The 20822-nt window shown below is 36.8% G+C and overlaps 1 protein-coding gene across 3 annotated transcripts in view; it reads left to right on the forward strand.

Moving 5' to 3' along the window:
* Positions 1-6797: 6797 nt before the first annotated feature.
* CADM2 (cell adhesion molecule 2) overlaps positions 6798-20822 on the forward strand; it is a 1291443-nt gene continuing 1277418 nt past the window's right edge. For all 3 annotated transcript variants that reach the window (XM_042230370.2, XM_042230374.2, XM_042230375.2), the window contains exon 1: positions 6798-7445. In XM_042230370.2, the coding sequence (XP_042086304.1) occupies positions 7385-7445 (61 nt within the window). In that variant the 5' untranslated portion in view covers positions 6798-7384. The remainder of the gene's footprint in view (positions 7446-20822) is intronic.

Genomic DNA, 20822 nt, shown 5'->3' on the forward strand with positions numbered 1-20822 from the left:
TTTTCATAGCACTGTCTAGTAAAACTTTCTGTGATGATGGGAATGTTGTCGACCTGTGTTGTCCAGTAGAGTAAGTCATTAATCACATATGCCTACTGAGTACTTAAAATGTGAGTAATATGACTAAGATGCATAGCTTAAAATTTTATCTTGTGTTACTTAATTTGAATTTAAATAGTCACACAGTGTTAGTGTCTACAGCTCTAGGAACAAGCCACATTTTGTTGTATTTTTTGTATTCTTGTATTTCACTTTCCACACTTATTTCTTTCTATTCTCCCATGTTCTTTTAGTATTTGTTTGCTTCTTCGAGATGCCTTATTATTCTATTATTTTTTATTTTTTATTTTATGAAGGATGTTCCTTAGAGATGTAGATTAATGATTCACTGTTTTGCCATTGAAATTATAAAATAGCTTAAAATCCCACTAGGAATCAAGAAGTATCATAGAGTTCTTCACAATTCCTTATTACAGCTATTTAGCATCCAAGACAGCTCCTTTTGTGGCTTCCCTGGTAACTCAACTGGTGAAGAACCTGCCTACAATGCAGGAGACCCAGTTTGATTCCTGAGTGAGGAAGATCCACTGGAGAAGAGATAGACTACCCACTCTAATATTCTTGGGCTTCCCTGGTGGCTCAGCTGGTAAAGAATCTGCTTTCAATGTGGGAGACTTGGGTTTGATCCCTGTGTTGGGATGATCCCCTGGAGAAGGGAACAGCTACCCACTCCAGTATTCTGGCCTGGGATTTCAAAGAGTTACCTACTCCAGTATTCTAGCCTAGAGAATTCCATGGATTGTATAGTCTATGGGGCTGCAAATAGTCAAATACAACTGAGCTACTTTCAGTTTCCATAGCTCCTTTCACGTGGTCACTCTGGATCAAAAATTGGGTCCTCAAGTTGGTTTCAGCACTGTTAGCCTGACCTAGCTCATTTCATGGACCTATGCAATATCCCTAACATGAATTATATTAAATATTAGTATAAATACTAAGAACTGTGTCTGACTCTTGTGACCCCCATGGACTGTAGCCTGCCAGTCTCCTCAGTCCATGGGATTTTCCAGGCAAGAATACTGGAGTGGGTTACCATATCCTTCTCCAGGGGATCTTCCCAACCCAGGAATCGAATCCAGGTCTCCCACACTGCAGGCGGATTCTTTTCCAGCTGAGCTATCAGGGATGCCCTAGTACAAATATTAAGAACCTTCTAAAACAAGGGACTACAAAGATACTAAAAAACAGTTGTGTAGGCTCATTTATTCCAAAACTTTTTGCTGTTGAAAAACATCAGGGATAGTTAACAGTGATCAACAGTGGTTACGTATGTGGAGTAAAATCACTAAAATAACTTTCACTGAGTATATGTTTTATTTATTTTATCTATTACCAGGTAGTTTGTATTTTTCCAACTCATATGTAGATAAAATCTAAATCTAATTTTTTATAAGTGCTAAATTTTTAGTTTGAATGGTTCCATTTAATAATACTTAGAATTATTTATTAAAGAAAATAATGCCTAAAAAATGATACAAGGAAGGAAGATAAGTGAATCCATATTTATATACAGTAAGCCAGATGGTAGTTAGAATGGATATACTCATTCCTTCAGCAAATATATGTTGAATGATCAATATATTTCAACTCTTTTCTAGCTGCTGAAAATTCAGTCAATAAGTTAAAGTCCCTGCATTTTTTCGTTACATTCCAGTTGGGGGAAAAAAATTAATACACAAGTAAACAACTGAATTAAATAACACATAAATTCAAGTTTACAAAGAGCACGCACACAAAAAATAAAACAGGTAGATGTTCAAGGAGTGAGTAGATGGATTGGGGGTGGAAAAGCAGAAGAGAATCAGTAAATGACTCCTGCGAGTGGCACATATGAGCAGAACCCTTGGTAAAGTAAGTAAATTACTCACATGCTGTTCATAGAAAAGAGTGTTCCAAGTATAAAACACTCCACATACAAAATCCATGTGGCAGGTATGAAATTGTCATGAATAAATAGGGTCAATATCTTTTATTATTTTATTTATTTATTTATTTTAAATAAAGCCCATCTTCAATATCAGTGTCTAAAAGTTGGAAGTTATCTCCAGAATATTTCCACTTAACTTTGGTCATTCAAAAAGTTACTGCTTTGCATATTAGCTGCTATTAAACTCTTGGGTTATATGATCTTATATGAAGTATAAGACTTCCCTGGTGATCCAATGGTTAGGACTCTGCGCTCCCACTGCAAGGGGCATAGGTTCAATCTCTGGTCCTCGAGCTAAGATCCTTCATGCTGTGCAGCCAAAAACAATAAATAAATAAGGTAGGACGAATGTTTGCTTATTTGGGGGAAATGCAAGAAAAGGAATCATCCCTTTTATGAGTGTAAGAAAGTGTGATGACCACATACCTCAGATCATTTAGATCCAATCACTGTAGAGATAGAAATTATACTAACATCACAAAATCATTTTTACTCTATATATTGCAATTTCATATTTTAAAATGAGAGGATGCTTGTCACATTGCCACTTGGTTTATTCATGTAAAAAATGCAGAAACAGCTCATCTTGAGATTGTAAATTTCTGAACATTTGTGAATTTCTTTTCAACATTTATATACCTTCATCAGTATAAGTTAAAATTCTAGCTATAAGGTATTTGAGATGTAGTGGGATAAAATAATGTATCATAACTCAAAGGATAGTGTGTTTTGTAACCAGTAGCAAAATGCCATTAAAAATGCATTTAAAGGCAGCAAATACTGTTATATATCATCACATGTATTCTCTATATATACACACATATATATTTACAAATAATACTATATACTGTGTATTATACTAAATATATACCAAACCCAAGAATTCTTAACATCTCTGCAACAAAGATAGCTGACCTCATATTTAAAATGCTAGTGAGCATGGAGAATGACAATCAATGCTTCCAGAACTCAATAAGCCAATTTTCTTTCACAATGGTCTACATTTTCACCAGGCCATGAAATTTCTTTTTCTAGGTCGATTTGCTGCAAGAGTCAATTTGCTATGAGAGTCAATTTAGCATAGATTTTAAAATTTTTAATCCTGAGTATCTATAATGACTATGTATTTCAAATGTTTAGATATTTTACTTAAATTTAATATTTTAAAAAAGAAATATAAATATTTCTATTAACCATGTGAAATCCCAGTAAATTTATCCATGGTTGGAAAAATTTGACACAATAATTTTCCTACTCTTATTTTAAAAATTTTGCCACAATTAAACCTTGTTTGTTTGTTTTTTCAGCCTTGACGGATAATTAACAAATTTGTAATATTTAAAGTGCACGTTGTGATGATTTAATATATGTATATATTGTGAAAAGATTGGCCCGTCTAATTATATTCATCACCTTAAAACTGCTGACAAAGTTCATTTTTCCTAGTGGAATGAAAAAGTCATAAACATCACATTCAGAATAATAACATTTATTTAAAATTGGCGAAAAAAGTCCTAAAGTGCAAGCTAACTGCGATTTCCTCTGTGAAACATGTGAAAAGGAATATAATGTCTAGGGTACTATTGCAGAAGGATGATACTGCAATCCTATTCTGTGGACAGTATAAGCAAAGAGAACCTTCAATCCCAAGGCAAGGAAAACATATGTGTTATCTTTGTATAACTTTTAAAATGAGTATTGAATGAATGACTTAAATTTAAAACATTACTTTAACTTCATTTAAGAATTTACTTCAAAACATGAAATACTGAAAAATATTTTTGCTATGAGGGGAAGGAGAATACAAGGCTTAAAAAATTTAAAAAATACAGAAAATTTTCAAATAGGTTTAATATTTTAGACTATTTCATATAGGGAGGCATGGACAGATGCCATCTTTTGGCAATTTATAAAACTAATTCATTGTCTGATGATTCATAAGAGGTCAGTTAATTTGTACATTTATTTGAGACACTGATAATATATGTAGACAATAATAGCCTTAAAACTATGAAATGAAGAGATTTAAAAATATTTAATTGCATTCTAAGAAATGTTTTGAGTTTTAGAAATGAATTTACTCATACACTGACAGCTCTATAACGTAGACTCTTGTCTCATTTTAAAACATTGAAAGATCTTACAACCATTTAGCATTTGATCTTTTTAACTGATTAATAAAATCTAAGAATAGACTTTATTTAGAAAATAGAGAATTATCGGTTTTCTGTATATGAAGATGACGTTATTTATCCAAATGACCAGAGCTTATGCTTTGATTGTTTTTTTTTCTTTTTTGCCCCCTTTGGGACTGAAATAAACACATGCTGGCTTCCAACCCTCTAGGTGTGTGGGCTAGGAGAATCTTAATCACATTGAAGTTTATGACTCTCATCACAATCAAGCTTGCAGCCATTTTTAAACTTATCTAATTAAAATAATCTGTTCCTTCTATAGTTTACAAGAAGAGTTACGTTTGTGTTATGATGACAAGGAGACTCCCAGGGTTCCTGAAAATAACAATTTAACAAAAATAATCTGGACTTTTTGGTCTCCTCCATTTCATACAACACCCATGAAATTCTCCCTGGGTCAAGTGTATAGTAAAACACTGTTAAAGACTAGAATGTCTCAAACTTGGTGGGCATATAAATCACCCTGGAATCTTGTTAAAATGAAGACTCTGACTCCGTGCATAGGGTAGAAGTTGGGACTCTGTAGTTCTAACAAATTCCCAAGTGATGGTGGTGATGTTGGTCTGACATCACATACTACATAGCAAACCTATAGACTATTTCACTATAGAATCTTAATTTTTCTTGTTACCAACAAGAACAAAAACATGATTTGCTTTTGAGTATTGATCACAAGTGTTGAGCTACTTATGTTCAACTGGGACATTTTCTTGAATATAGCAATCTTAGAATAATGAATTTTTTTTTTTAACTCAGTGAGACTTTAGAAGTCATCAAATGCAGCTCTGTCATACTATCATTGAGGAAACTGAGGATCAGGGAAGTTGAGTACATGCCCACAGTCATATAGCTGGCAGCAGGTTGTGTGCCAGAATGGAGGAACCCTAACTACTATGTCAATAAAGAAACCCTAACTTTTTGGCAGTTCCATTTTTATTTATACTCTCTGACACAAAACAAAGCATGAGTCAATAATGATTAGAATTTCACCTTTTGATGCTCACAATAGTTTAAATGATAGCAGTATCCTTGGACTTGCTGACTTTCCTAACAGCTAAAACTCACAGTAGGCAACTGTCTCTTACAATAATAAGAGTATTCACATATCCTCTTTCTTCTAGAGTCCACTTGCAGTTTTATTATGGACATTTTGCTCCTTAATTTTGAGAACCTGGAGAGAAAGGTGGACATAGAAATGAATGGGTCATTAGTTAAAAGGCAAGGGTGAAGTCATAAAAGGTTGTGGCTAAGTAAGCAACAAATGAGAAAGAGCCCAGGGCCTCAATATTGATCCTGCCTCTCATCTTTCCCTCTGTCTCCTTGCTTGCAGGTTTCTATTGTGTAGTCTCTTGAACAAAGCAGACTATTTATGGTGTGACTGATTTAACACTACTGAACTAGTCTATCATCTGCTAATTTGGTCCAATTAAAAACTGGTCATAGGGAAAAGCCTGGAATTAAGTTCATTTGGAAACACAACTTCTGATTAATTTATGTCCTGTTCATTTATATCTCCTCCTCTAAAGGGCACATCCAGGGTGCTGATTTATAGAGATGGTTCTTTCCAGATTCCTGAATTTTCTTTCCATGACCACCTTTGGTTAGGTCCTTGAAAAAAGCACAGTTATGCTTTTTGTCCCTTCCTTAAGGCTACAATTAAGGCACATATGAAAGATTGCCTAAGATTTTGTGCTATCTTGAATTATAGAAATCCCACTGAACCGCGCTAAAGTCTCCTTTTATATAGCATTTACAGATGCTTGGCCTTGTAGCAATCCAGGGCCGTATAACTTCAAGAGTTAAGTTCTATTATTATCCCTGTTTTACAGATGAGGCTTCAGATTTAAATGTTCAAGTAAAATCATCAAACATTGTGAAGCTAGAAGTGACAGCTATGGGATTTGAACCTAGACCTACCTGATCTCAGTACTGACCGAAAGGATACTGTCACCCGCTAGCGTCTATTGAGATTTTATGTCTAGATTAAGTCAAATTCTCAGGAACAACAACAAAAACTTAATTTCTTCCACCTCTAACTCTTTTTTTCCTTGTCACACAAGTTCTTGTAGGCAGGTAGGTGTTCTGTTCCCTATACTTAGCCTCTCCCACGTCCTCTTAAATTTTTCCCTTTTGCTGCTGGGAGCTTCAGAGAGCTACTGCAGCTGGTGAGTGGGCAGGTGCAGCCACCATCTGCTCTAGGAGTCCAAATACGCACAACTTCGCACCCAAGACCTGTCCCAGGCACCACCACGGGTTCCAGAACCTGCTGGGGACATGGAAAACCCCGCCCCCTCGCGGTGGCGATTGGCTGAACCCTTCCCGAATGCTAGGCACTTATTAATGAAGGCTCTGTCTCAGAAAGTTAGGCTGAGACTCTCCAAGGAGGTGAGACCCGCCGGGGTGTGTGAATGGGGGATTCAGTTCTTCCTGCCCGAAGGGTCCTTGAGAAGCCTGTTTGTTTTTCCCGGCGCCTGTCTCCACCCATCCCTTTCTCTCATTGGCTAGACCTGGTGGGCGGGTGTGTCCCCATTGGCCGGGGGGCGGTGTCTGTCCCTGGCCATGGTGGGGGCGGGGCCTCCACCGTGCTGAGCTTGCCCTTGTGTCTGGTGCTCTGTAGAGCTGCCGCCGCCGCTACAGCCGCCGTCGCTGCTGCAGCCCGAGCATCCGGGAGCAGCCGCCGCCGCCGCTATCGCCTCTAGCGCCGCTTCCACCTCTGCCACCTCCCCTCCCAGGACCCCGAGACACCTCAAGCTCGAGCGGCGGCTGCTGCTTGCTTGCTCCCCTTATTCCCCGCCTTTCCCTTGCGTGACCTACCCACTCCTTACAGCCCTCGTCTGCATCTTCTCCGACACCCCGGCATCCCTGCACCACCTGCTCGGACAGCCCCGGGTGCGCGCCGGGAAGAAGGCAAGCTCCAAACCCGTGCCTGGCAGAAGGACTGTCGCGGCTGCACCACCAGCAAGAGGAGGAGGAAAATAAACTATTTTGCCCAGAGAAACCTCATTCTGAGGGTGCTTCGCCGTTGCCGCTTCTGCTGCTGCCATCTGATCCGCGTCCGCAGGTTCGAGCACCGCAGCGGCGAGGACCCTGGGTCCGGCGGGCTCCGCGAAGGAGACACCGGCGGAGCCCCGCACTCTGGTGCCCTGCTCACCAGCATCTCTTTGCCCCCCTCGTTCATTCTCAACCCTTTAGAAAAGGGACCATGATTTGGAAACGCAGCGCCGTTCTCCGCTTCTACAGTGTCTGCGGGCTCCTGCTACAAGGTAATCCCCGCCCCGCCGCGGGGAGCATCAACTTCACGCCCATTCCCCATCATCCTCACTCCACCCCATATTTCCACTCTCCCCCTTACAGTCCCCCAGTCCCCGGCGAATTCCACCCCCTCCCCCTACTTCCCGGTGCGGCAGGGGGCAGTGGCAGTTTGCTCCAGCCCCTCGAATCTCTAGCGCTGGCTCAACCCTGCTGTCTCGGCAGTCAGTCCCTTATGGGCACCTTTCGCCTTTTCATTCACCTGAGCTTCCTACATCTCTCACTCTCCATGCTCGCCAGCACTCCCCTCACCCTTCACATACACACTCCCACGCCTTTTGGCTGGCAACTTGTGCCTTCTCTGAACATTCCACCCTCCCACCAACCCCCACCAGCCGCCTCCCACATCACGCTCCCGACCGACCCTCTGCATCTCTTGTCATCTCTTTAACCTCCCCCTCTTCGTGTCGCCTTTCTTTTGCCCCTTCTTCCCACCATCAGCATATTCGTGTGCCTTTAAAAAGTGTGTGAGAGCCTGGGAGCGAGCTGCCGAGACGGCGAGAACAGCAGCAGCGGCGGCACCGTGTGCATTGCAATAACATCCCCGGGGGCGGAGGGCGGGGGGGAGGATGTGTTGTGAGAAGTGTCATTCACCTAGGAAGAGAGAGAAGACTGTCTGAGGTTTTTAAAAAAAAAAAGAAAAAAGAAAAAAACGAAAGAGAGAGATAAGCAAGGAAGGAAGAAAAAGAAAGAACGAAAAAGAGTAAAAGGAAAAAGGAAGAATGAATAAATAAAGCAGGAAATAGAGAGGGCCACGGAAGGGAAGAATTAAAAGACCCAAAGCCACTTTATTAACCAACTGACTTTTTATTATTCAGCCCGTGTGGTTTTCTTTTTCATTTTTTTGAAGCCAAGAAATATGTGCACCCTGGCAGTTACTTTAGTGCTAAGGGATTTTAGCTTAATTCCCTACCTTTCCATCCCGCTCTCTGACGCTTCTTTTCCATAATTAATATCATCCTTTCAGGTGAAATGTAAGAACCCCTGTGACCGCAGAGGAGGGAAACCGCACAAAACACTGTTATTATGCAAATCATTGGGCTTGGATGCAGACTGGCTAGCGAACTGGGGTGCACTTTTCGCCAGATCCTTGCTTTTGAAGGAGGGAGGGGGCTGTGTGCAGTGGGAGGATGATGATGATTATGAAATACACGGCAATGTATGGAGTAAAAGTGCCTGGGAAGAGCACACTTTGGGTGGTGGTAGAGGCAGAGGCGGCATGCTAGGAATGAGTGGGCAGGGGCTGTAAGGCAGAAGATTGTTGCTTTGAAGAGAGTGGTGTAGGGATGTGGCTTGAGTGTGAGATACAGGGAGGATGGATGTGAAATTATGGTCCATATGATTTTTTTTTAAGCTAGATGACTCTTGATTTCTTCATAAATCTTTGCCCACCTTTAACCTCTCTTCCATCATTTGTATATTTGTAGGAGAGATAAGTTGATCAAATGTATTTGTCCCTGGATAAAAGGAATCTGAAAGTAAGACATATAGAACCACAGGCATACAATCGGCCTTTGGAGGATTTAAATGAGGTCAATGAACCATCTTTCAGCAAGTTCTTGGAATGCATCCTGTTTCCTAGCCTCCTCCAGGATATAGACCATGACCGTATTTTATTTATGCATATTTATGAATGTAAAAGACGAGATAGTGGGCAGAATTTTCCTGAATTAACTAACCAAACTTGCAGAGGTATTTCTTGGAATATTTCGGGGTAATTTTGTGTATTTTATGTTTGATGTAAATTTTTGATCTGTCATGTGCCAGAATCCCTGAGAAGGCAGACAGCCTGTTCTTCCTGCTTAACGCCGCCTGGTCCCATTCCCCAGCGCCTACACCCCCACCCTCTGGTCCCATTCCCCAGCGCTTACACCCCCACCCTCGCGCAAGTAATCCCGTGGCTGACACATTACTTGGATTTCTAATCTGTCCTGAAACATCCTCCTAGAGACCCCAGTTCACCTCTCAGTAACTTGCATTTCTCAGCTCTGCTATGTGTGTGTGTGTGTGTGTGTGTGTGTGTGTGTGCGTGTGTGTGCGTCCCGCGCGCGCGCATGAGCGCACCACGCCGGGTAAGGGGAGTGTGATGTGGGGAAATCAGTTAATTTGGTGATTGTGATGAACATTCGACACCGCTGGATGTGTTTTCCCTGCCAATCTGTGTATGCTGGCCCCGGCACGTCACTGCACACACTACTGGGCTGGTGCAAGATTATTTATTATAGAGCATGTGGGCAACGGACTGCACTTGGGGGTCGCCTCCTCTCTGCCTTCAACATTTCCCTGTGAATTGTCTATTCAGTGCACTGCAAAATAACTGTCTGCTGGTGCCTCTCTCTCCCTGTCTCTCTCTCTCTCAGCCTGAAGGAGGATTTACTTTCTCTACTCAGAGAGATTCCTTCAGCTGCATTCTTTTTTATTAAGGGCATGGGTTTCTTTTATTAAGTATGTATACCAAGTGTTAAGACAGTGCTGCTTTTCACAGCAGACTGGGGGAGAAGGGTGGAAGGGGTGTGGGTATACCAGAGCAAACGCGCCACTGCAGCCAGCAGCAGCACCAGCGGCAGGCCCAAATAAATAAGTGTCCTATCACAGCAACCAGGCAAAGAGAACCAGCTCAAGGATATATGTGTACTTCTGAGCACCTTAGATGGCTGTATTAATACACTAAAGGAGAGAGAGAATAGGATTTAAGGGAAAAAAAAGAAAAAACTAGAAGTGGGAGGAGGTACAAAGACCCACTGGATTGTCTTCTCATGTTTATGGCTGCCTCACATTTATCAAACACTGCTCCACAGACACATCACACTTTGTTGATACTGTCAGTTCCTGCTCAAACAAATTGCTTGTGCCTTCCTTGTCTTGGTCTTGGCTAAAAACGTTGCTTCAGGGTCCAGGTTTATGTTTCTCCCACCACTCTGTTTTATTAGGACTTGGTTAGGTTGTAGAATGAAAGCTTGATTTCCTGGACATAGATTAAATATTTAGCAGGTCTTTCCTATGTACAGGGAAGGAGAGGTAGCGGGGGAACTAGTGAGCAACTGATTTTGGCCCGGGGTAGTCTGCTCTGCCTGTTAGTAGTTATGACTTGGCAAATACTATAGGCAGTCTGTCTACAGCTTCTTATTTTTAGCATTATCAGCACTAGAGTGGTTTTATCACTTAAGTCATACTAATCAATGTATTTATCCTTTGTATTTATCCCCTTTCTTGCAGTATGCATCATTTTAGACTGGAAGACTCAATTTAACACATTTTCTCTGTAGTTTCACTGTTTTATATTGTCACCATTTTTTTTTTTTTTTTTTTTTTTTTTACTTTTCCTGGGAAGCAGACTCAGTCTTTTGGCTTGTTAATATGTAAAGTGGTAAGTCAGTGGTAAGATTCAAGATCATGATAAAATGAGTCTTTGTAAAAAAAGGTTTAAATAGTTCTATTCTACAACACCTACTAGTTCATCCTCAACAAGTCTTTAGGCAATGAATAGTTAGATAGAAAATAAACATGTTTCTGACCAGACTATAACTTGGAATGTAGACTACTTAGATAACAAAATTTGATTCAGTGTTAAGCTATACAGCACCCCCCCCTTTTTTTTTTTAAAATTTTCCTCTATTGGATATAGAGGGAAAAGCTGGACAAGGGCAAGGGACACATTAGAGAAAAAAAATTTCTTTAGAATGAGGAGTGTAAAAACTTGCCACCTGTAACTAAGACCTCTTCTTGTCTACAGGGTAGATTCAGTTCAGTTGCTGACCCTCTTTGTAGCTGTGCTCCTTTCTGTGCCTGAAGCAACACTGGAAAGATGGAGACTCTCTTGTTTAGCACAGGAAACAATCTGAGAAAGGACAAAAAGGAAAGAAGGGCAAAATAGACATGCATAGAGAGATTCTGATTTTGTTGAGAACTTTATTTCCTTGTTCAGTGTTGGTGTTATACAAAAAACACATCCAGTACTAATTTTGGGGTTTTAGGGTTTGTGGATATGTGTGTTTTGCTGTGGGACATTGTAGTAAGTAATTAGTTGTGTGTAAAAAGAAATATCCTCAAGTTAAAGGTCTGTTCGACATGCATAGTACTTGCCTCAGTATGTGTCATGCACCTCCCCTTACATTTTTAGAAAGCATGTGGTAATGCAAAATATACATACAAACTAAATAAAATTCTGATAACCTAATATTTCCCCAAAGCGTGTCTCTCTTGCTTCTTTACTTCTACCTTAGTCATGATGAGCGCATCTTTTATGCTGAATGCAGTTCCTGAGATACAGCTCACTCCTCCCTGTTTTGATTAACAGTGGAAACTTTGAAAAGTAAGTTTTATACAGGAGTCAATGACTATGACTTACAGAAACACCAGACACTTAGTAATTAAGAAAATCTCTTTGCAAATATGAGGCGTTCCTAGGCTAATTTAGTATCAAGATATGGAAGTTTATTTTGTTGTCTTTTCCCTTGTGTCTACAACTAGTAGAACTCTGGTAGCCCAACATGACAAAGGTAAGCATCAACTGAGACAGTCTCTTCCTTCATTTTCCACAAGAAGATCAAATATGTGAAAAATATTTTTCCCAGATTTAACTAATGAGATAGTCATTTTTCTTAAAGAAAAACTTACTTAAATCACTTAAACAGAAAATACTTGTGCAATAATGTTGGAAGACATCCTAAGCATGCATTTTAAAATGGCCTGAAATCAACATCAAATAGAAATCAATTTTCTTTAGAAAATAAAGAGTCTATGGGGTATAAAATGATTGAGAGAAGTAAAATTTATATATTGTGAAGGATTTGGGGTACATTTGTAATATAACATAGACACATCATGTTATTGTTTCATTGGATCATGTTGACATGCATTCTATGAGATTTATTGATAGAGAGTCCTTGTTTTAATAGACTTCATTAAACCTTCTTGGCAAAATCACCCATTGTGTAGCAACTGGCTGAGTAGGTGAGGAAGCAGCGAGAAGGGAAATTACAAATGAAGGACGTGGAACTCACAAACTGCAGAAATCCTTTGTGGAATTGTCAGTTACAGGTTTGTTTACCCTCCTAAAAACAACTCTACTACCTTGTTTATATTAAGCTTCTTGAGGGCAAGCCCTGAGCTTTACTTATTCTCAATTTAGTAAATGCATAATAAATAGTTTTAGATTCACAGTTAGGTATGATGTAGTTAAGTGGTATCTTTTCATAACACATCAGCACTCATACTTTGTTATATATATATATATATATATATATATATATATACACACACATACCCACACATATATGAGTTAATTTTAACATTTTATAGATCTTATTGGTTTAGGAAACAATTTTCCTATAGAAAATTATCATAGTGATAGCTGTTGATATACATCTTTAAATGAATGTAATTTGATCAGTTGTTCTTTGACATGATGTTTCCCTACCCATTTTTTTCTTTTCCATAATTAAAAAATCAAGATATTTGCATAAGATCACAAACTCAATTCATGGTTGGGGGGGAAGAGAAGACATAATTTAAATTTACTTATTTAACCTAAAATATTTAAAAGGACAAGTTCATTACCAACATTTGATTTGAAAATGTCAAACGTTTTTGGAGTGTAGTTCTGTAGTATCAAAAAACGACATTTTCTGCAAATTCCTTGTGTAAAGAGGTGGGTGAGGATTAACCTAGAGCTGTGGCAGCTGAAGCCCCCTGCTGTGTGATGATGCAAATGGCATCTCAGGCCTAATGTGCTCTGCAGCGGCAGGCAAAACACATGCAGGAAAGCAGTCATGTGGCGTGACTGAAATAGGAAGTCTTTTCATATTTCATAGCTTGTAGTGGACATGAACCATCCTTCAACTCTTCATGACCAGAAATAATCCAAAGAGTATTTCTAATCACTTGAGCTCATGGCAAAGCTAAAGAGAGAATATATAATTTATTTAGAGATTAATGTAATAAATCCTAACATAATTATCAACATTTTCATCAAATGAATTGTGCGAACTTGCAACTATCTTGCAAACTATCAGGACCACAGTTCAGTTTAATGAAAATAAATAGCCAAGTTAAAATAAAATCCTTATGCATTCTAAGGCTTCTAGGAATTCTAATTCTTATGCAGTTATTTACATGTGTTGGACCTAATGAATGTTAAGCTGGCAAATACTGTTATCTTTCTCTTCCTTTAGCGAGTAAGGAGTTAGTTGCTTTTTTTTTTTCCTTATTAGAGCATTTCCTGTTGGGGAGAATACAGTAGTCTTAAAAGAAATAGGAATTAATTGTTTAATGTATGTTTTTACCATTTATTTAGTGACATAAATTGGAATTTTTGTTAACATCATACACTCGCATGACAAAACCAGTAGAGAATATCTCCTTTCTAAAAAATTTTATATATCACACAGGCAAAAGCGTCAAATATGTTCCTTAATAAAAGCAAGAGTTGTGGGACAATTATTATGGGCAGACTATGAGAGAAGCCTATCAGAAGACAATAACTAGTGTAGCATTGTTTATCTTGATTCCATTTGCTATCAAACAAAATTATTGAGCCTATTATGCATATTGATTTTCATCCTAGTAATGAGTCCAATTGGTCCTGTTCATGTATTCAGTGAGTTTCTTTAGATGATATGAAATAGTTTTATCTTAGTAATATGTAATACATATATATATGTTAGGAAACTAAATATTCTGTTTAATTAGGTATGAGTTAAATATTAATGCCAAAATCAGAGATGTAATTATTGAGAAAGGAAATATTCTTCAATCATTTATCTCTATATATGCACATATGTACAAGCCTAAAATTTACAGTTATTTTTCGGTCTGAAGAACATCTTTATAATTTTGCGTGTAATTAGAGTTTGGAGCACTCAGGGATGAAGTGTGAGGAAAAAGGAAAAGTTTATTTTGTTTTGCTTATTTAACCTTATTTCTGAAGGTTGAAAAAGGTATTTTTTGAATTCATTTTTTTAGGCTGCAGCAGTGATTAACTTTTCCACTTAAAAACACACACGCAAGGTTTACAGTTTCTGAATTTGCAATAGAGCTGAGCATTTATTCTGGATCTTCTTTGTGTTTAAGAAACTAAGTGATGAGAACTTACTGCTACCTGAATAGAGAGGCAGGGCTGAGGTTGTAAGGAGATCTGCCTTGGAAAGAGCCGGCCATTAATTATTCACATTCTATTTCAGAAGTCTTTGAAGTAAATATTAAGACAGTTATTATTAAGCATTGAGGATTACTCTTTCTGAGTCAGCAAATCATTTTCATTTGAATATTGAAATTATCTTTCAGCCATTTGAATGCTGAGGGGGATGCCCCTGTTTAGCCACAGTTAAGCTGTTATTCTAGGGGTTAGATACTGATTTCACTAGGGATTGTTTAGAAAACAAGAATAAGCATTTATTTGCTTTGAGGAACAAAAAAACTTAAAGCTAAGTGTAATTGTATAGTGCAAATAACTTCACATACAGATATAAAAGTATTTTTATAGGTTAAATAACCCCCCTAGTTTTATAGATTTGATGAGGGTTTATTAATGGTAACGGTGCATTGTTTATCTAAAGTCATCTTTGAGAACCGAGTTAAGAAAGTACCTTTCCTGAGAAAGATGTGTTGCCGACTGCTAAGTGTATAACTGTTATATTGATTCAGTGTAATTTATAAAGCCAATTAATTTGTTCTTGTAAGGGAATATTTTTAGCTTCTTTGCTAAAATTGTTTGCCTTTAAAGATGCAAGTACCTCCCTTAATGCTTACTCAAACATCAAAGCCTAAAATTTATGGTGTGTAAAATATGTTTCTACTTTTGTAATAAATTCATATTTTACATTAGCTTGTCCTATATTGCCCCAGGAGAAAATGTCCTGACACCTTTACCTTCCGTTCCTTCTTATACTTTATATGTCTTCTGCTTTTAATTTTAAGTAGTAGACAGGCTGAAATGAGGGATGATTAGAATATTTGTATTTAAAAGCAAATAAAATGCACAGTAAGCTTCTGATTTGTCATTCCCTTATTGCAATCTTTATTTTATGGACCGAAGTCTGAATAGTAACTCAGCTTCCTTTACACTCTCTAGGAATATAATATACCCCCCTCTGCACTGTTCTATCAACCTGAAAGACCCATTAAAATAAATTCACAGGGAGTGAAGAACAGTTAAAAGGAATCTTAACCAAACCTATGTACTGAATACGTCCAGATTGGGTGTTTTTTCTCTCAACCTCCAAGGCTTGTATCCCAGTGTTTTAGCAAAGATAAAACACATACAATGTGCTTTTAGTTGTTTTTGTTATTGTTATTATTGCTTTTTGTGAGCATTCAACCTCCTTAGTCTCATAATAAAAATGGCAAAAAGAAGAGGGAAGGAATGTGAGTCAGCCAGCCAAACACACAGAAACGCCTGGCAAAGCCGACTAAATTAGCATATGCTAGGCTGAGTATTTCCCTCTGTTGTTACATAACCCTTTTCTAATAGGAAATCACTTCTCCTACTTAACTCTTTCAGGAGATTTGGGATTTGCCTACTGTTATATTTTTATTTTGCTTCATTTATTTTCTCAAGAATTATGTACATCATCTATTGAAGAGCTTTTATGTCAAATTCTTGCCCCCCCCCCGCCCCTTCAGTCTTTCTGTATACAAATGTTCCATTCTGTGCCCAACTTCAGGATTCAAGAATCAACTTTTCTATAGCCTTCACTGAGAGGATCTAATTAGCATTTTAGGCTCTCTTTACTCATGTGCAGCTTTCTTTAGAAAATGTATTAATTCTATGAGGTTTCCCTAAGGATTCATAATACTCTAGTTTGTTACATGTACTGTGATATTCACTGTGCCTTAATTATGCGTGTGTCCTCATTTCAAAGCCTTTTCAGGGATCATGTGGATAGAACAGGGGTCTGGCTGTAAGTTCACTGTCATGTATTAATGTGTAGGTGGTATTCAGAGAAGGCTGTTTCTGAAGGCAATGACTCTAGTATAGCAAGAAGTTACTCGCATTTCTACACTTAAACTAGTTACTCTGCCAAGGCAGAATGAGATTCACCATTGTAATAAAGAATACAGTATCTGTTATTTCTAAATAGTTCTTTGCTTTGGGATTGAAAAAAAAATAATGAGTGAAAATGTGTATCCCTTATCCTGAATAGGAATTGTTCCTTTCACTTTCCCAAACAAAAAGAAGAATCAGAAATTGTTCCTAAATCAATACTCTATTCCCTAACTAGCCCATTAACACATCTTGCTATGGTGGGATTTCGAAGTTATACTGTTTATTATTTGAGGCTATAGATTTTTAGATAGTATTGATAGTCTGCAGTCTTCATGGGCTGCTAAATGTCAGCACATTGGCAAATTTGAGACATATTTTCACTTTTTGATTTGGATGCAGTGTGGAGAACTGTGAAAATATATAGGAATGTTGAACGAAAGAGAGAGAAGGAGAAAGAGGAAAATATGTATGTATTGAGACTACATTTGTGGAGGGATAGCTGCAATAATTTGCTCATTTTAGTACATGTCACCATTTATAAAGAGAACATTTTCCTACATTGCATGAATTTGAAAGTTTACTTAATTGTACCCCTTGACTTGCTTGTATTTGTGTGTTACATATAATCAGAAAATTTAAGTTTAACTTGTAAATGCAACCATTCTTTTTTTCTGATCATTACAATATAAAAGCATTTTATGAGTTAATATACTAACAGTTGTAACCAATTTTTGTTTCATTATTTTACACAACTGAATTATTTTCCATACCATATTATTATTGATGGTAGCTAAAAGTGCTAATATTCAGGAACACATAGGAGTTTTTTTCGTGGGAATTTTGGACCGGAATCTGATGTGTTTTAGTAGACAAAAGATTACCATCTGCCCTTTATTGAATATTTTAAGCATTTATGTTTTCTTAGTTTATGAGAGAACTAAGCATTTTATTTTGTCTATGTTATGATCTATATAACCCCTACATGGATTTTTCTTATAGCATTTTGAATGTCTCCTCTAGTGGACTATAAGCCCCTAGATTGCTAGGTCTTAGTCTTCATTTTATTTCAGGTGCCTAATCAAATGTCTGGCCTGTGTCTTTTTTTAATGTTTTCATTTCACTGATTGATTAGTTCTCTTCCAGTCTATTTAATCTTGACGCATCTTTTTAATTGAGTCCAAATAATATTTAAGTACTTATAATTGCCAAAATGCCAATACAGTATTCTGAATAGACTAAATATTTGCAATCAATTTTCATTTTAAACTACAGGAAGAAGGAAAAAAAAAGGATACCGAGAAATATAATGCTTAATAATGACATACTTCACAAAAAAAATGTAGAATCACTTCTTTCAGTTAAGGTAGTCACTTCAGATTTGCCCTGAAAACATTTGAATCATGGCTTTGAACTCCCCGATTTCTCTGGGCATTGTAACCTCTTGTCTTTTTTTTAATAATTCTTGTCCCCTAAAATATTCCTGATGGTGACTTTGGGTAAACATGAAGTCTGATCATCTTATTGTTCTATTTAGAGTAGCTAGTATTTCTGGATAAATGTATAAACAAAGAGGAATTACGGACTGACCTTGATCTGCCAGATTATCAGTGAGGACTGACCTGCTTTTGTTACTGCCAAGCTGTAGAGTAAAGGTGCTCTGAGTAGTCCTACAGATTCAGGGTATATTTTTCTCAGTTTAACTCAGGGAGATTCCATTCATTTTATTTAAAAGGGCTTTTAAATAAATTATATATATATATAATTAAATAATATATATATAATTATAATATAATTAAATATATATATATATATATACACACACACAAAATGCTTAGCCATACTTCTACAGTTGAAGACACATGTTTGCTGTAGTTGAATTTGATTTAGTTTTCTTTTTGCATTTTGAAGACAGTGGGAGCTAGAATGGAAATATTTACTACTTTTTTAAGAGAATTTAAATATAGTTACTAGTGCTGAATTCCAGGGGTGAAAAGACTTTCTACAATTTGTAGTGACTCTATTTCCACATAAAGTGTTTTAAGAATGCTTTTTTGAAAATGTCCCAGAGAAATATAGGTTTTCTTAAAAGTTACGTAGTTCTTTCAAATTTAAAAAATCAATTTTACCATTGTCTTTTGGATTTTTGATTCTTTCCTGACTCTTGGCATTCAAAAGAAAATTAGCTGTGTTAAGATTCATTTGAAGCCAAATCAATTCATGTAGAAATAAGCATTCAGTTAACAGATATTCAAAGTAGATTAAACTATCTCAATTCATTGAGGGCTGCTGCCACTTTATAAAGTTAATATTAAGAATTATATTCTTGCATAGTTTCTGTTACTACCTAAAATCTTGCTTTATATGGAGATGTGTCAGTATGATGTAGCATTCAGGCAAGGATAACCTCATCTTTAATGTGGCTTTTGTTCAGCCCCGATAATCCACTTTTCAGAGCCTAGTGACAAAAAGGGAAGATAGTTTGGGAATCAACTTTGTTGACTCTGTCACTGTTTTTATGAAAAGTTATTTTAATATGTTACTGAATTTTATTCATTATATTGAGATATTCCTATAAATCTATGATTAGAAGTGACATATTTTAACTTTTTAATGTGTAACTATATAGTATCCGAAACACTGGAAATGTATGGAATTATCATACCTTTATATAACTCAGCATTTTTGTCATAATGACCCACTCAGAAATTGAATTTTCAATTTGATATAAGGGAAGTACCTCTGTCACTTTAAATGCTAAAGCGTTTCAGATCAACATTCTTGTTAGGGTCACCAAATTTGGAACAACTTCCATAATATTGACCAAAATGATATTGTACTAAAGTGCATTGTCTTTATATAAAAAGATTTTATGATAACTAGCATGAATAATAAGTTGTGTGGTCAATAATATTTACAAATGCATTTTTAAAGGTCAAGAAACATTTATAGAGGATAGTTTCTTGTCCACTGGTTTGTTTTATATATATATATAATATATATATTTATATATTATATATGTAATATAGAAATGCTGTGAGTGAAGTAAGACTAATGGTATTGTGAATTTCAATTCTCCGTATCCTTTCACTTCTGTGTAATAGCTAAGGTAAAGATATTGGTAGAGGGATAAGTTCATAAATTTTTAAAGGTCTGATAGAGGACATTGAAGTCAAATTTACTTTAAATTTTTGTTTTGCTTTACCTAATTTTATTGACTGTTCAGATACAGACTACCAACAAGGCGAAACAGATTATCTTTGAAGGAAGTGATAGTGTTTTATAATATGTCAACCATGTTTGACAGTTGGGTACAGATAGATTGGAAAGACTGATAATTTTTTATCGTTTTATCATACTCTTACTATAAAATAGAGTAAACATGATCTGGCATTAGGAATCTTTCCTTCTGAGAGCTTCTCATCATCTTGGTGTACAGAGATAGAGAATGGGAGTGATTTGGTGATAGAGGAAGAGACAATAATGGATACCCGTAATCCTTGAGTGGAATATCATCAACTGCCATATCAAAATACATTTATTGTGGGAGTGGGAGTCATGTTAGCCTGGTGAATGTCCTTTATTTTGTAGTGAAAGTCCAGAGATACCCCTGGAATAATTTTAGACTTTGATTTTTGCAAGTGCCCTGCAGCATCAAGATGTAATGGTAGCAATCAAGGGACCCAAGTTCTTATCAAAGCCATGCCACCATTTTGGAGATGAGTAAGATACTTCTCTGGCAGCTTAGTTTTTTCATCTGTGGATTGAGAGATTGGAAACAAATCTGTTCTTCGGCACTATGTAGCATAGGATCTTATGGATGATGACACACTGAAAAAAATGGTGTTTTCTTTTTTACTTTCCACCTAAAGATCTTTTAAAATACAGTCAGTATAACATGAAATGTGTGCTCTTAAAAATATATTTTACTAAAATTTATTTTTTATAGCTACTCAAGTGTTATTTAGTATATTGTTTTTACACATTAAGAGATTGTTATTCTGATGCATGTGTCTATAAATTTCAGAACCTTTTTTTCCCCCTAGGTCAGTGAGTTTTATAAGTTAATTTTGCGGCCATCAACCTGAATTTGGGCCACACATTTATTTTTTAATGAAATTACATCCATAAATCAGTTTTGAAAATTAGTATTGATATGTTAGTCATTTTTATTGGGGAGTGTATTGAATTAAGTTTTAATTTTGAGTTTAGTTTTGTTTTCCTGTGCATTTAATTTACATGTATGTAAAAATTTCTACAGTCATATTATTTTTCATAGCCACTGATTTTCTTAAACATAGCATTCATTTATTGATTCATTTTTCAACAAATATGTACTTGAAGTCAG

The sequence above is a fragment of the Ovis aries genome, chromosome 1 (assembly GCF_016772045.2).
Source record: "Ovis aries strain OAR_USU_Benz2616 breed Rambouillet chromosome 1, ARS-UI_Ramb_v3.0, whole genome shotgun sequence".
NCBI classification, from domain to species: domain Eukaryota; kingdom Metazoa; phylum Chordata; class Mammalia; order Artiodactyla; family Bovidae; genus Ovis; species Ovis aries.